At 41.2% G+C, this 15,376-nt stretch overlaps 1 protein-coding gene and 1 long non-coding RNA gene across 3 annotated transcripts; one reads left to right on the top strand and one right to left on the bottom strand.

Moving 5' to 3' along the window:
• Window positions 1–775: 775 nt before the first annotated feature.
• On the top strand, window positions 776–4,302 carry LOC310718332. Its single transcript, XR_014531109.1, has 2 exons — window positions 776–1,163; window positions 1,333–4,302. It is a non-coding gene; the product is annotated as an uncharacterized lncRNA (long non-coding RNA).
• On the bottom strand, window positions 1,756–14,501 carry traf2a (Tnf receptor-associated factor 2a). 2 transcript variants are annotated; one of them, XM_083526973.1, is made up of 11 exons: window positions 14,362–14,501; window positions 12,145–12,361; window positions 11,655–11,733; window positions 9,496–9,594; window positions 8,540–8,701; window positions 8,358–8,432; window positions 8,162–8,236; window positions 6,591–7,103; window positions 6,333–6,510; window positions 6,072–6,220; window positions 1,756–5,147 (listed from the first exon to the last, which is right to left on the bottom strand). In XM_083526973.1, the coding sequence occupies exons 2-11, from the start codon at window positions 12,330–12,332 to the stop codon at window positions 4,929–4,931; spliced, it is 1,737 nt and encodes a 578-aa protein (XP_083383099.1). In that variant the 5' UTR covers window positions 12,333–12,361; window positions 14,362–14,501; the 3' UTR covers window positions 1,756–4,928. The 2 variants fall into 2 exon arrangements, with proteins under 2 accessions (XP_083383099.1, XP_083383100.1); XM_083526974.1 differs by having other exon boundaries at window positions 12,145–12,405; window positions 14,362–14,487.
• Between the last annotated feature and the right edge of the window lie 875 nt (window positions 14,502–15,376).

Below are 15,376 nucleotides of genomic sequence, written 5' to 3'. Positions count from 1 at the left end.
CACGTTCACTCAGGTTTTGTGGTGTGGTGGGTCGTCTCTTATCCCAGAGATCCCTCATGTCTGTGTGTCCTTCTGGTTCTCCTTTTTTAGTTATGCTGCCATAGCGAGTCTTGCCAAAGTCCCCAACTGCAGTTTCCTGAACTTTCCTGAACTTTACAACAATAAGGAAAATAATAATACATATCCTTCTCTTCCTGTCACCGCTCTCTCTCTCGATCGAGTTAAACATGCTCCTAAGGTTCCAGTGAACACTGTTTCTGCCCCTCTTCCCTCCGTGTATCTTCCAACTTCGTCGAGGCCTGCCTCTGGATAGTGTCCTCTATGATTGGAGGCCACTCTGTGCAGCTTGGGACGGTTTCTCATCAACGCCTTGGGTGGTTCCATTATATTCCGGAGTAAGAACTGGAGCTTTGAGAATGGATTTGAGAATGGATTTGGACTGTAGTTAATGTCAACAGTCTACATTGACTACAGTTTGCTTCTGATCACCATCACTGAACCCCGCAACATCGTTTATCTGTAATAAATAGACATTCAGTGCAACCCAGGTGAGGATAGGTTTCCTCTCAAGGTTTCTTTCTTATGCCATCTCGGGGAGTTTTTCCTTGCCACAGACGCCACCGGCTCGTTCATCAGTTACAAACTTACACTTACAAAGAACATCTTATTCATTTGTATCACTACATTATCTGTGTAAAGCTGCTTTGAGACAATGTTCATTGTTAAAAGTGCTATACAAATAAAAATGAGACAGTGGCATTGAGTAAACGACAGGAGGTGGAGCTGGAGGTAGCAGAGCTGAAGATGCTGAGATTTTCATTGGGAGTAACAACGATGGACATGATTAGAAATGAGTTTATTAGAGGGACAGTGCATGTAGGACATTTTGGAGACAAGGCGATGAAGGCGAGATTGAGATGTTTTGGTCATGTGGTATATAGGTAGAACAATGCTGAGGATGGAGCTGCCAGAAAGGAGGAAATGAGGAAGACCAAGGAGGAGGTTTATGGATTTGGTGAGAGAAGACATGCAGGTAGTTAATTTAAAAGAGGCAGATGTAGAGGACCGTTGTAGTTTAGAGACGGATGATCTGCTGTTGCGATCCCTAATGGGAGCAGACGAAAGATGATGATGATTAACATACATGATGGCTGGAGATACAGGTGAGAACTTAAGTAACTGTATATAAGAGGCACTAGGTCATTAAGTGGACACGGGTGCATTAATTAGATTTTAACAGAATAACATGACTATGTTATGACATGCTATAACATGACAGTCTTTCTCATGAAGTCATCCATTTTTTGACAATGTTTTTAAACTCTCTTGCAGAGCCTTTGATGAGAAATTAGGCATCAATTTCGATTAAAATATGCAACCGTTTGATCGCAAGCAGGACCTTGAGAGAAGAAAAAAGCTGAGCTGGATGAAGTAAATTGAGCATGCTTGAGTAGACTCTGTGAAAGCCATCAGCCCAGCATTTGCCATTTTACGGAACTTCCTTTGGTTTTCTTTCAAGCTGTGTGTGTGTGTGTGTGTGTGTGTGTGTGTGTGTGTGTGTGTGTGTGTGTGTGTGTGTGTGTGTGTGTGTGTGTGTGTGTGTGTGTGTGTGTGTGTGTGTGTGTGTTAGTTACTGTCTCCAACATCAGCACTGGAGTGGAGAACAGATACCAGGTGAGCTTGCACCCTCCCACATCACACTACTGCCATCATGTGGAGACTGGACAAAAAGAAAGCAGCACACTTTCATCACTGTGAGGTCAGAAAAGCATTTATTGAAGATGTCAAGAGGGTAAGACCAGGAAAGGGGGAAAAAGAATCACGGGACCTTTACAAATCACTGCTAGTCGCAGGTCTTCACAAATTTTCCAAAGTAAACTGCATTAGAAAGGTTATGGCACTGCAAGACCGACGTCTTACAAGGATATAAACTGGCAACACAATTTTATTAAGTGTACACAAATTACAAGTAGTCGATCAGTAATCTAAGAAACAACTTCAGCTTTGATTCAAATGTAAAAACATAAGAAAATACCGTCACTTCAGTATAGCGCATGAGTTCTTTACATTTAAACGGCTGCAGGCGAACTCCTGCAAATGTAGCAAATGTAGTGTCTAGCGTGGAAAAAAAAACTCCAACCCACCAGCCTGCTAGACTTCACTCAAACAATAGGAAGGTCACTTGTATAATTGCACAAGCTAAACTGTAATGTATGCATTACAACTAATAATGTAATGTCAGTTGAAAAGGCAAAGTGTTTTAGTGAAATATACGCAATTCGTTTAAAGAACGGAAAGCTTTAACGTTATTCACGATACAGCACATCTGCAGCATGCAGTGGTTGCTTAAGCTGGCGTGTAGAGAGAGGATGCATCGTATGAGCTATACTACAGAGGCACGTCACCTATTTACAATTTATTTAAAAAAAAAAAAAGCACTGAAATGTCACTGGGGCAAAGACCGAGCAAGCTTGAGAAAACACAGACTGCCAAATTAAGATCGCAGTGAGAAAAAAAGAATTGCAGATCTCTTCAAAAAACAACTTGTTTCCTCATAGGATGACACAAAGTGGAGAACTTGCTAAAGCCCATAAAAAAAAAAAAAAGAAAAGCGCCCGAACACATTTTTAAACCATCCCAACAGGAAATAGTACATATATTATTACTTAATAGAATCTATATTAGATATATGATTAATATTCATTATATGCACAGCGTACAGTCCGACAACTGTGTGCACCGTATAATAGTATATCTATTTATACTTAAATAAGCAATATAACACATTCACATTTATAACCATCATATACCGCATTTCAACAGATAATAAAGTGAAAGCAATACAAATAAAATGTTGGTCTACAAAGTAAACCAATACTTTACAATATGTGTGTTTGTTTTTCTTTTTTTTTTCCTTCTTCTTCTTTATTGAAACATTCTCATGCACAGAGAGGTTTCAATGTCTGTCGGAACTGGTTTGAAAATAGGCTGGGTTTAGGTGTTTGGGTAGCATGAAGGCATCTTTTTTTTTTTTTTGTTGTCCCCCCCCGGGGGAAAAAATAAAAAAGACAAGCATCTCAGACTCCCTCTACGAAAAAGGATCAGAGCGGAAACCTCGTATGGAAGACGTACTGTATGCTGTAAGCCCTTAGAATGGAAGAGTCATGCACTGTATAGGTGTGGCGATGCTCTCTGTGGTTCTTTACAAAAAAAAAAAAAATTATAATAAATAAATAAACACTACCAGTTTTCTTGAGGTGATCATGTGTAGAAAACGAGGTCGGGCTATATTTTATGGAACCTATCCGATCTAAAAATGGCTTAAAGGTGCTACAGGTAGGATTAGCAGTTGGAAATGACTGATTTAGAATTAGTAGTCCTTTATTTCCAGAGTTAGCCCCCGGTCATAAACAGTACAAATGTGCGAATATTTGAGCCGATTTTTTTCGTCCTGTTTGTGCGCTGTTGCGTTTAATGACGAACCAAAGTTTAGAGCAAAAAAAAACTTTTTTTTTTTTTTTGTACAAATTTCACAAAGTTGTCTGGGACAACAGGAGCTATGGTAAGGAATGTAAATTAGTGACTTTTTGTTTAATGCTTGCAATCGTTTGAAACAATTTATGATTACCACTTACACGACACGTAGCTCCTTGAACAACCACGTTTCTAGTACGTTCACAAAGTGTAAAACCCAAGAAGAACCTTTATAGTATATCGACAAAACAGGAGTGACTAAAGAATAGTCCTTTTTGCCTAATTCTAGTTAACAGAGTACGTTATAGTTGGAGGGCCGTTAATCACTTTTGCCCAAAGCAGCACAACATCAAGAGAACACTCAGAACGAGAAAACACCAAAGTACAATTCAACACCAGCCCTTTCACGCCACAAGAAAGCACGAGTTTCTGTCCTAGTCTACGTCTCCACTCAGATTAGGCTAAAAGCTGCCAGTTTGGTTGTTCACGTAAATCCCAGATGCCATGGCTATGATGGTCCTATCTGCTTAGAGTGAAATGGTGGGCTACACTGAGGCATGAGAGGCAAAAAATTCGAGAGCTTAAACTAACACCAGTGTGTTGTTATTTTTCACTGACGGGGAGTTACGATGAAACTGCCTTCGCTTCTCAGGTTCTAGGTGCAAACCTGCTCTTTTGCTAACTTGAATGTATCTTCCACAGATCCAACATGCAAACTAATACAGCAAAGAACACCAAAAATGGTTAAGGAAGGAAACGGAGACCTGCACATACACATACCTCAAAACACAAGCAGGGTCGAAAAAAAAAAAAAAAAAAAAAAGAAAACCCAAATGTTGCGCTTTCAGGACTCCATGGAATTCGAGCAATGTTCACCACTACATACACAGAGGAGAGATGCATACACTCAGAGCAGATTTCGATATTAGATTAAGCGAGATTTAGGAATTATATAGGAGCAAAAGAATTCGTTAGCATCATTCATTGTTATTAAAACTCCACGTCTGTCTATGCAAAAGAAACACGCGATTCGTTCAAACACCGAAATGTGAAAGCCAAGCCCCAAACACTGGCCACAGCACAAGCAAAGCTTCTGAAGGTGAAATGACTCCTATCCTGTGAGTTAAAGTCCTCTCTTAATCTCTAGAAAAGGCAGAAGTGCCACAACGGGCACCAAGAGTTACATTACAATCACTGCTGACAGCTATTCCCGCTACGGGGAAGAAGGAGTGAACTTTCTGACTATATTACAGCAAAACTGCACAAACTCCAGGCACAATTTGGGTTGGCGACATTAATGTAGAGCGATGTAAAGTAACACGGCCCTGGGAATGGGAGTCATTCAAGGGGTGCATAGGCCCCTGTCGGAGATCTGCTAGAGGTCTCAGGCCTTGGTCCAGCACTGAAAACCAAATGCAGCAGGCTGGAGGAGTGCAAAGAGCTGCCTTACAGCCTTAAAGGCCAGTGAGGTCAACGATGGCCTTGATGAAGATGGTGTCGTCACGGATGTAGGAGTTCTTGGAGTCAAGCTTGGCGAGAGGGCAGAAGAGAGGGCAGCCACTGGCGATGTTCATGTCGCTGACGGGTCTCTGGAACGATGAGGACGAGATGTCGGGCCTAAACGCGTCTATGATGTGCTCTCGGTTATTCTGGTCCAGAAGCATTAGGGTGACCTGTGGGCACGCAAGTGGACAAGTTTTCTTAGATCTTCAGTCACATAATGCAAAGATGTGCATGTTTTGTTACAAAGAATGCAATCCATCAAACAGACCTATTCAACCAGGCAATAAATTAAATGTAAAGACAAGGAAATTAGCAGAAAAGCATATAATGAATAGCTACATTTACAGCTATTATAAGCAATGACACAACATTAAACCATATATAAACTAATAAAATGTGTGCAATTCCTTAATTACTAAAAGAGAAAGTTGGTTGTCGCGTGTCGGTGAGGAGTAAACCACGTGGAGGTTTGCTGTTACAGGAAATTCATAAAAGAGATGTGTGTGGTGTGCAGTTTAACATACACTATATTGGCAAAAGTTTGCAGTCACATAGTCATAAGTTTGGTATGTGCTTTTTGAGTATCGCTTTTCCTCCACTCTTCTGGGAAGATGTTCCACTAGATTTTTAAGTGTACTTGTGGACATGTGTGTTCATCACCCGCAGGAGTGTTAGTAAAGTCAGGTACTAATGTAGGGTGAGGAGGCCTGGGGTGAAGTCAGCATTCCAATTCATCCAAAAGGTGTCCAGTAGGGATGAGATCAGAGGTCTATAGCAGGCCACTTAAGATCTTCCTCTTCAAACCATATCTTCATAGAGCTCACTTTGTGCACAGGGGCATTGCCATGCTGGAACAGGTGAAGTGAACGCATTTTTAGTTTGCCGCATCCCAAGACAACCTATACAACTGTGTGCTTCCAGCTTTGTGGTAGACGTTTGGGGAAGAACCACATGTGGCAGGAAAGGTCAGGTGTCCCAATACATTTGTCCATATAGTGTACATTATGACATGAACAAAACTCAAATATTAACTTCACTCTGCCCACATTTTCACATTGGTGCCACAAATCAGACGAATGTTTGATGAGAAATACCTTCTGGTTAAAAGGCCACTTGAGCAAGGCATCACTGTGTCCCCTCATCACCACGAAGAACAGAGACAAGTGAGTACCGCGCCCTGTTCCGTCCCCGTTCAGATAGATGCGCAAACACATCTTGTAGCCATACTTGCTTGTATAAAACGCTGCAAAACAAAAAGCAATGCATTTTACAGGCAGTTTGACCAGAACAGTTAAGATTTAAATGGAGGTTTTACCATAAAAAATAAATGAATAAATAAAAATCTTGCATCGTACCAGGTGAGAACATGGCTGGGGCCCGTCCAGCTACAGCGTCTTGCCTCTTCTTGGCAAAGTCTGAGATCTTCCACACGAAAACACCCTCGTATGTGGCAGCTGACATTTCTCTCATCTTGCTCTCCATCTCCACGATGGAGAGATCCCTCAGCCCCACCGTCCTCTCCAGCTGACGAACCTACATGGGAGCAGTTTTGAGTATTAAACAAACCATCTCTTACAGTCGTTGTTCATTCTTTTTCCGAAGCGTTTTATCACCTTGTTGTTAAGGATCTCGATCTTGTCCTGGTCGAGGCGATGCTGGCGGTTGTAAGCCTCCATTGTGGTGGAAGAGCGCTCCATTTCGCGATTCAGCACGCACACGATGTTCTCGAAGGTGCTGGCCTTCAGCTCGAGCTCTTGGCAGCGCCGGCTCAGTTCGGCCACCTTGGTCTTCTCGCTGTGCAGCTGTAGCTCAAGGGCAGCACCGACGGCACTGGGCAGTGGGGTAAACGAGGTGGCCAGGGTGGGCGCAGGAGGTGGAGGATTAGGTGTGGGCACACACGGCACGCAGGGCCCCTGCACGGGAGCCCCAGCGCTCAGCTGGCCCAGCTTGACTTCCAACTCACACAGAGACTGCTGCAGCTCCTCGAGCTTGTGGCTAGCCATCTCCAGGCCCTGTGGCTGCAGGCTTTCCACGCTTACCTTGATGCCCATTATAAAGTGCAGCAGCAGATTTAGGTGCTCGTACGAACACGCCCGTTCGTGCTCATGGATTTTTTCCTTCTCCACCTGGAAGTAAAGGAGAATAAAACAAATTAGGACTTTCATACAAAGATTTCTTTGGTAAAAACACACTTAAATATACAGGATATAAAAAAAAAATAAAAAAAAGAAAAGAAAAGAAACCTGATGCCTGCAATAACACACAATAAGTATATTGGGTATTTTTTTTTGTTGATGGAGAAGTATAGAGAAGGTCAGAAGGAGCTGCATTGTGTGTTTGTGAATTTAGAGAAAGCGTATGACAGGGTGCTGAGAGAGGAGTTGTGGTATTGTATGAGGAAGTCAGGTGTGTCAGAAGTATGTGAGGGAGGTGCAGGACATGTATGAGGACAGTGTGACAGCAGTGAAGTGTGCAGTAGGAACGACAGACTGGTTCAAGGTGAAGGTTGGACTGCATCAAGGATCGGCTCTGAGCCCTTTTTTGTTTGCAGTGGTGATGGACAGGTTGACGGACGAGGTCAGACAGGAGTCTCCATGGACTATGATGTTTGTATACAGTATGAGAGCGGCCTCTAGTGGCCCATGAGGTATAGCATGCAGTCTCATTCACGTTAGCTCACAGTGCATTAAGTACGGTTTAATTAAAATTAATTTAATAAATTACAGTTAATAAATCTTTTGTTTAAGCGTTAGCATTTCACATCAATCCAGTCATGCTTAAAACATGTCTTTACACAAGGCCAGAGCATTGAAATTACATTTATGTTTAATTTACATGGAGTGATTTTTATTTAATCCAGTATCTAATATAAAAAAAACTATTGGTGGAAATTTTCCACTTCACAATTCAGTTGCCACCATACAGCAACTAACCAGGGTCGAGTCTAACATATCAGCTCGTTCTACATCACAGTGCACATAAAGCGAGGAAAGCGGGGGCTATTTGCCCTCTTTTACATACAGGAGCTCACAGATGGCCTTGAATTATTCGTGTCACAGTGATTCGACAGGGGAGAGTAATCATGCCATCCCTCCTCCCAAACAGAAACCAGATTTTGCTCTTAACCACAAATAGGTGTGGCACAGTGTGCAATTTAAGACAGAAAAGTGTGTAATGTACTCACAGACATGTCGCAGCCGACAACGTGAAATCTGCATGGGGTGCGGAATTTGGTACACAGCTTAATGTGATCCACATACTTAGACAAAAGAAAAAAAAAAAAAAAAAAAAACAGGAAAAAAAGGCATGAACTTCAGTTCAGCAGGTAAACCTTATTTAAATCATAATACATAAATATTTGTATAAATATATTTATTCACCTTCTCTCTGGGAATTTTCTTCTTTGCACAGCCTTCACAAATCATTGGGTATTTTGGACAAATCTCGTCATGGGCCTAAACATTAAGGCACAGCATGTTTTCTTTCCCCTCATCACATCAACATTTCGGCTTTGTGCCGCAATCATGCTCACACTTATGCCATAGAAAACGAGATGGTTCACCTTAATGTTTTTAAAATGAAAGGGTTCTTTGCAGTATTTGCAATTTAGAGTCCTCTCTGGGCATTCCCGCTCGTTGTGACGCTCGAGTTCATTGGCTCTCAAGAGCTCTTTGCAGGAAGGACACGGGATGATCATAAAATCACACTGTCCCTCGTGTGTGGCCTGGTGGGAGAAATGAGAACCAGAAGAACACAGTGAGGATGACTTTTATTCGAACCTTCCACCCAATTATTGTGAAAATGTTAAGCTCATTTCCAAGATGTCAGAAGGACAGCAAGTACAATGTTGCATCATTATGGAAACATTGTGAAGAACATCTTGCACCAAAGAGCAACAGCAGAAATCCAACTTGTTTACTGATAACTGTTCACCACCATGGTCCAGGATAATGTTCTAGCTAAATTTAAGATATTTTTTTTGTCAAGATTTAAGAATCTGTTCAATGATACTATATAAAGTATTAAAGAAAGTCTACTGAAAGGCAGACCTCCAAACCACGTCACTGGGGAAAAAGTGCTGACCACTGCAATTCCAATTTTGAAAGCTCTTCTTGTTTACAATATTTAACAAGGTTTCATTCAGCAATAATGAATTTCTGTGGGTCTGGGAAAAACCCCATCAGAGGTCACTGTGGCTTGACAGTTTGAACTGATTACATCATACTCGAATGTTTACATGCTTCGAATGTTTCCAAACTCTTCAGTCTGGCTTTGATTGCATATGGTGTTTCAACATTTTCTGCCAAAAGTCTTGGGTTTCAGGGCTTGCGAAGATGAGTCACTCTTACGACGATCTCAAATATCTTTGTGTTCACGCAACTCACGCTCATGATCACAAATGGAGTTTAAAATGTCTAAAACTGTGCTAGACCCAAACATCTCGTTCTCTCGTTTACATTTACACACCGGATTGATGAATATCTCCCAATTCTTATAGACTGGATGATTTCCACACACCTCATATTCTTTAATGGTGCCAGTCCAACTGCAACCTTCGTTAATACAAACAGCTTCGAGGGCTTCGACTTCTCTTTTAGCAGCATTGTCCGGAAAAGCCTGTGGATATTACAGACATCGTGTTATTGCGAAATCTCATTAACTCCCTACAGTTTTACCTCCTCACTCATCCTGTAGTACTGTTTAGTTATACTTTTAATGCTGTATATCCATATAAATGGAAATCAAAGCCCAAAAAAAAGAATAATTATTACTTAGATTAATAGATATTTGTTGGAATTCATGTTTCCCTCAATGAACTGCAGCTCTCCAGTACCAGCAGCACTTATGCAGCCCCAGATCATGATGCTACCACCACCATGCTCGACTGCAGATAAGACAATATTTTGATTCTCCTCACCAGGGCATCTCCACACATGCTGGACACTAACTGAGCCAAACAAGTTTATCTTAGACTCATCAGACCACAGGAGATAGTTCAAGTAATTCATGCTCTTGAACAAGTTGTCTTCAGCAAACTGTTGCAGCTGTTATCAATTAGGGTGTATTTACGTATGTGGAGTTATTTTCAGAGGACAGTAAATCTGTACTGATAAACAAGCTGCACATTGACTAGTCTAAATATGTCCAAGTTTCATTTCTCCAGTATTGTAGAGGAGATATCTTGTGAAGATCTGCTAAAATGGTTCATCACACTGTACCTTAAAACGTTTTAAGGATTAGACAGGTACAAGCTGTTCTTACTGTTTTACTCAACTCTCAGACTACTTGTTTTAAGTAATACAAATCTTAGAAAGGATGACTCACACAGATTTAGACTTGAATTTTCCAAAAACTCTGACTAAGGATTAATGTGTCCTTCAAATTACAGCTACACATCTGATCCTGAGTAATGATTATATATGACTGGATTACTGGATACTCCGATGTAAACACCAGACATAAAGAACCGTTAAACTTCCCACCACTGTGCCAGTGAAATTTTGTTTGAATGTTCTGTGACAATATCTTTAAAACAGATATATTTTTCAGGTCAAAACCAGGATCTCCGTTATAAGCATTGTCTTGAAATAAAAATACAAAAAGGACTGTTGCGTTGCCTTCACTCGAACACTTGCATTAACTGCCTCATCAGCTGCTGTTAGACTCTCACTGAAATACATTTTGGGTAAGCAGGTTTTTCTTCCATTCCTCAGAACGGACACACACGTTTCACACTACCAACATGGCAAATAAGAGATAAAATTCCAAAAAAGAAGCTGAAGAAACAAGTCGTGTTTATATTCTTGGCATTTTAGCAGCGTGAGCAGCGTGACGAGGGAGCCGCCTGCAAGGCTTTTTCAAGAATTTCTTCCCACGCATGCTGAGAGCTCATGTTCATCAGTTCTCAGTATAATAACAATAATACTACTAAAAATTCAAATTTTAATATTACTATAAAATTTTTTTATTATTTTAAACACATGTATTTATCTTTCAAAACATTTTAACCATAAAATATATATCCTTTATAAATTATTATAAATGGCTGAAATAAGCCAGCTATTGAGATTTTATAAGTGGCAATAAGTAATTGTTGATGGTCTTCCTGAAAACAATAATAAAAATAATTATAGCAAATGGTGATTTTGTGATTAGTGAATTTCAAGCACCAATTATAATAATAATAATGATGATGATTATTGTTATTAGAATTATTATTATTATTATTATTATAAACCACCATTCTACATATCGACAAACAACTACAACGTGCAATAAAACGTATGTAATTATTAATTATTAATAATTTTTCAAATAAAAAATATATATATATTTATTCAGACTTCACTCTTGCACTTTTCTAAACAAAATATTAACTTTTGATTTAAAAAAACAACATATATATATATATATATATTTTTTTTTTTTTATTGTTGACTGTTTATGTAGAATATTAATAGTAATTAATAGTTTTTGGGGAGATATTCATTATTATTATTAGAATTATTTCAGAATGAACCAGACAGACAGACAGACAGACAGACAGACAGACAGACAGATAGATAGATAGATAGATAGATAGATAGATAGATAGATGTGTATAAAAATAAATGAATATTACTCAAAGGCAGGGGTTTAATAATGATGGTTAGCTCTGAGGGAGTTGTGAAACTCACACAGCCCTGCTTCAGAATCGACGTTGGGTCCTCAAAAATATCTTCTTTTATACAGGCACTGCATTTCTGTGGACCAGAACTGGAAAGAAAAACAATGAGAAACGTGTTACCGAAGACACGAAACGCTGCCCAGTGTGGTGTTATTTCACATTTCTGCCTGAATAAAGGCTTAGTCCGGGTGTCAGTACACAGCTAATGTGCCTGGCAACAACAGCACAGCACAATGAATGGAACGGAACAGTAACGGCGGTTGAGCTAACGAAGCTAACCCCGAGCCCTTTCTTTTGTTCGCCTTGCCTCAATAACGCGCATGTTCCCGGCGCTGCCCTGAGGGGAAACGGCGGCTCAGCGGCCCAGCCGTGTGTACTGAGGTGATTTGGTGTGTGTCAGGCGAAATTCTCGGTGTATTGGGGGGGCTGGAGCTCGTAGGTGTGAGCTGATTGTGCCTGGTCGTTAGCATGTTGCTCCGGAGGACTGCGCGCTCACCTACCTCACTGTCTTGTTGAAGCAGAAGGAGCAGAATCGGTGTCCGCACTGCGCCTGAAACGGCCTCCGCAAGATCTTCTGGCAGATGTTACACACATGCTTCTCCTCCAGCTTGTTGGCCAGGATCTTCCTCGGGAAGCCCGGCTTGTTGCCTTCCAGAGAAGACGGAGGGGACGGTTCCTGTGCAGCCATTATTATTCCCGAGCGAGCATGTGACCTTCCTGGAACGCCGAGCCGGGAAATGAAACCGAGCTCAGAGCATCGGCTTTGAAAAGAAAACCAAAACAAAGCAATAACACCTCAACATCATCTACCCCCCCCCTATTCAACAGCCCCAGCACCTCATCTACCCCCCCCTATTCAACAGCCCCTGCTCCTCATCTACCTCAAAACTCCCTCCCCATTTTCAACAGCCTCAACTCCTTATCTACCCCAAAACCCCCCTCCTCTTATTCAACAGCCCCAGTGCCTTATCTACCCCAAACCCCACCTTACTCAACGGCCTCAACGTCTTATCTACCCCAACCCCGTTATTCAACTGCCCCAGTGCCTTATCTACCCCAAACCCCACCTTACTCAACGGCCTCAACGTCTTATCTACCCCAACCCCGTTATTCAACAGCCCAAGCACTTCATCTACCCCAAATCCCGTTTTTTCAACACTCCCAGAACCTAATCTATCCCAAAACCCCCATTTATTAAACAGCCCTAGCTCCCCATCTTCCCCATCTTACACAATTCCGACACCTTTTCTACCACAAAACCCCCGATTTATTCCACAGTCCAAGTACCTCATCTACCCCAAAACCCCCGATTTATTCCACAGTCCAAGTACCTCATCTACCCCAAAACCCATGTTTATTCCAAAGTCCAAGTACATCATCTACCCCAAAACCTGTGTTTATTCCAAAGTCCAAGTACATCATCTACCCCAAAATCCCAGATTTATTCTACAGTCCAAGTACATCATCTACCCCAAAACCCCCGATTTATTCCACAGTCCAAGTACCTCATCTACCCCAAAACCTGTGTTTATTCCAAAGTCCAAGTACATCATCTACCCCAAAACCTGTGTTTATTCCAAAGTCCAAGTACATCATCTACCCCAAAATCCCAGATTTATTCTACAGTCCAAGTACATCATCTACCCCAAAACCCCCGATTTATTCCACAGTCCAAGTACCTCATCTACCCCAAAACCCGTGTTTATTCCAAAGTCCAAGTACATCATCTACCCCAAAACCTGTGTTTATTCCACAGTCCAAGTACCTCATCTACCCCAAAACCCCCGATTTATTCCACAGTCCAAGTACATCATCTACCCCAAAACCCGTGTTTATTCCAAAGTCCAAGTACATCATCTACCCCAAAACCTGTGTTTATTCCAAAGTCCAAGTACATCATCTACCCCAAAACCTGTGTTTATTCCACAGTCCAAGTACCTCATCTACCCCAAAATCCCAGATCTATTCTACAGTCCAAGTACCTCATCTACCCCAAAATCCCAGATCTATTCTACAGTCCAAGTACCTCATCTACCCCAAAATCCCAGATCTATTCTACAGTCCAAGTACCTCATCTACCCCAAAATCCCAGATCTATTCTACAGTCCAAGTACCTCATCTACCCCAAAATCCCAGATCTATTCTACAGTCCAAGTACCTCATCTACCCCAAAATCCCAGATCTATTCTACAGTCCAAGTACCTCATCTACCCCAAAACCCCAGATTTATTCTACAGTCCAAGTACCTCATCTACCCCAAAACCCCAGATTTATTCTACAGTCCAAGTACATCATCTACCCCAAAACCCTCGATTTATTCCACAGCCCCAACAATTATTCTACCACAAACGCCCCATTTATTCCACAGCCCCAGTGTCTCATCTACCCCAACACCCCCAACCCGTTATTCCACAATCCCAGCGCTTCATCATCTACCCACTGCCTTATCTCCCCCAAACCCCCTGTTTATTCCTCACCCCCACACCCCCGCCTGGTCACTAACCATTGACCAAACCGCCCCGTGTCTCTGGTCACCAGAGGTTACTCCAGACCATTCCCGGATTAATAAATATCCTACACAGAAACTTCTTCAGCATCTAAACATGTACTTTTTCCCTCGTTTTCTGTTCTAACCATCGACTGAACATTTACCGATTTTCTCAAAACACTCTTCTTCCTCATTATTGTGTTTACATGTGTAGAGCAAAAATCCTTACCGTCATCTGATCCAACAAATTATCTCCGAAGCCTGAGCATTTCCAAACCACCATCTCTACATCAGTGTCCCTCAAACTCATCAAATACAGCTGGTTTCCTAATCTCCTGCCTCGGAAATAAACAAGTACGTAATGTTCTCTATCTCTATCTCTCTCTCTCTCTTTCGCGCTCTCTCGACTAAGGAGTCGGTTCCGAAAAAGAGTCGAATCTTCTCTCTCTCTCTCTCTCTCTCTCTCTCTCTCTCTCTCTCTCTAACAAGGAATCGGTTCCGAAAAAGAGTCGAGTCTTTTCTCTCTCTCTCTCTCTCTTTCTCTCTCTCTCTCTCTCTCTCTCTCTCTCTTTCTTTCTCTCTCTCTCTCTCTCTCTCTCTCTCTCTCTCTCTCTCTCTCTCTCTATCTCGACCAAGGAGTCGGTTCCGTAAAAGAGTCGAATCTTTTTTTTCCTCTCTCTCGACCAAGGAGTCGGCTCCAAAATATTACGTATATAATGAAAATGTAATACAGTTTACCATGAGGCAGAATCAGTGGCAGCTTCATTGTTAGATGCACAGGGAAAAAAACTGTAGAACAAGTGCAGCGAAATTGAGCACAATTTTTGTTTAAAAAATCAATAAACCACCCTGTATACCACAAAGTCAATAAAACTAAAATAAGCATTAAAACGTTTCTGTTTTTTGCAGTGTAGCCCAGTACCAAATGATCCCCAGTACTGGTGGGAGATGCCTGCATTGGGGAATTTTATGGGATTTCTTTGGATACCGAGAGATCAGGATGCTGAAATCAGACTGCTATATGGCAAAATGACCAACAAAATGGTACAATTATGCATACAAATAAACTAAATGTCCAATACCATAGAAGTGATGTGTTAATATTCCTTGTTTGTCGTCATCATTAATATCATGACAGTGTATTATGTTACGACTTATCATTTCATTATTATTATTATTATTATTTTTATTATTTTTTATTATTATTATTTGTTTGAGAACTTTGGCTCTCTGAACTGATTTAT

This window comes from Silurus aristotelis (assembly GCF_946808225.1).
Source record: "Silurus aristotelis genome assembly, chromosome: 23".
NCBI classification, from domain to species: domain Eukaryota; kingdom Metazoa; phylum Chordata; class Actinopteri; order Siluriformes; family Siluridae; genus Silurus; species Silurus aristotelis.
Note: the sequence above shows the minus strand (reverse complement) of the source record. Positions and strands in the feature narration are given on the sequence as shown.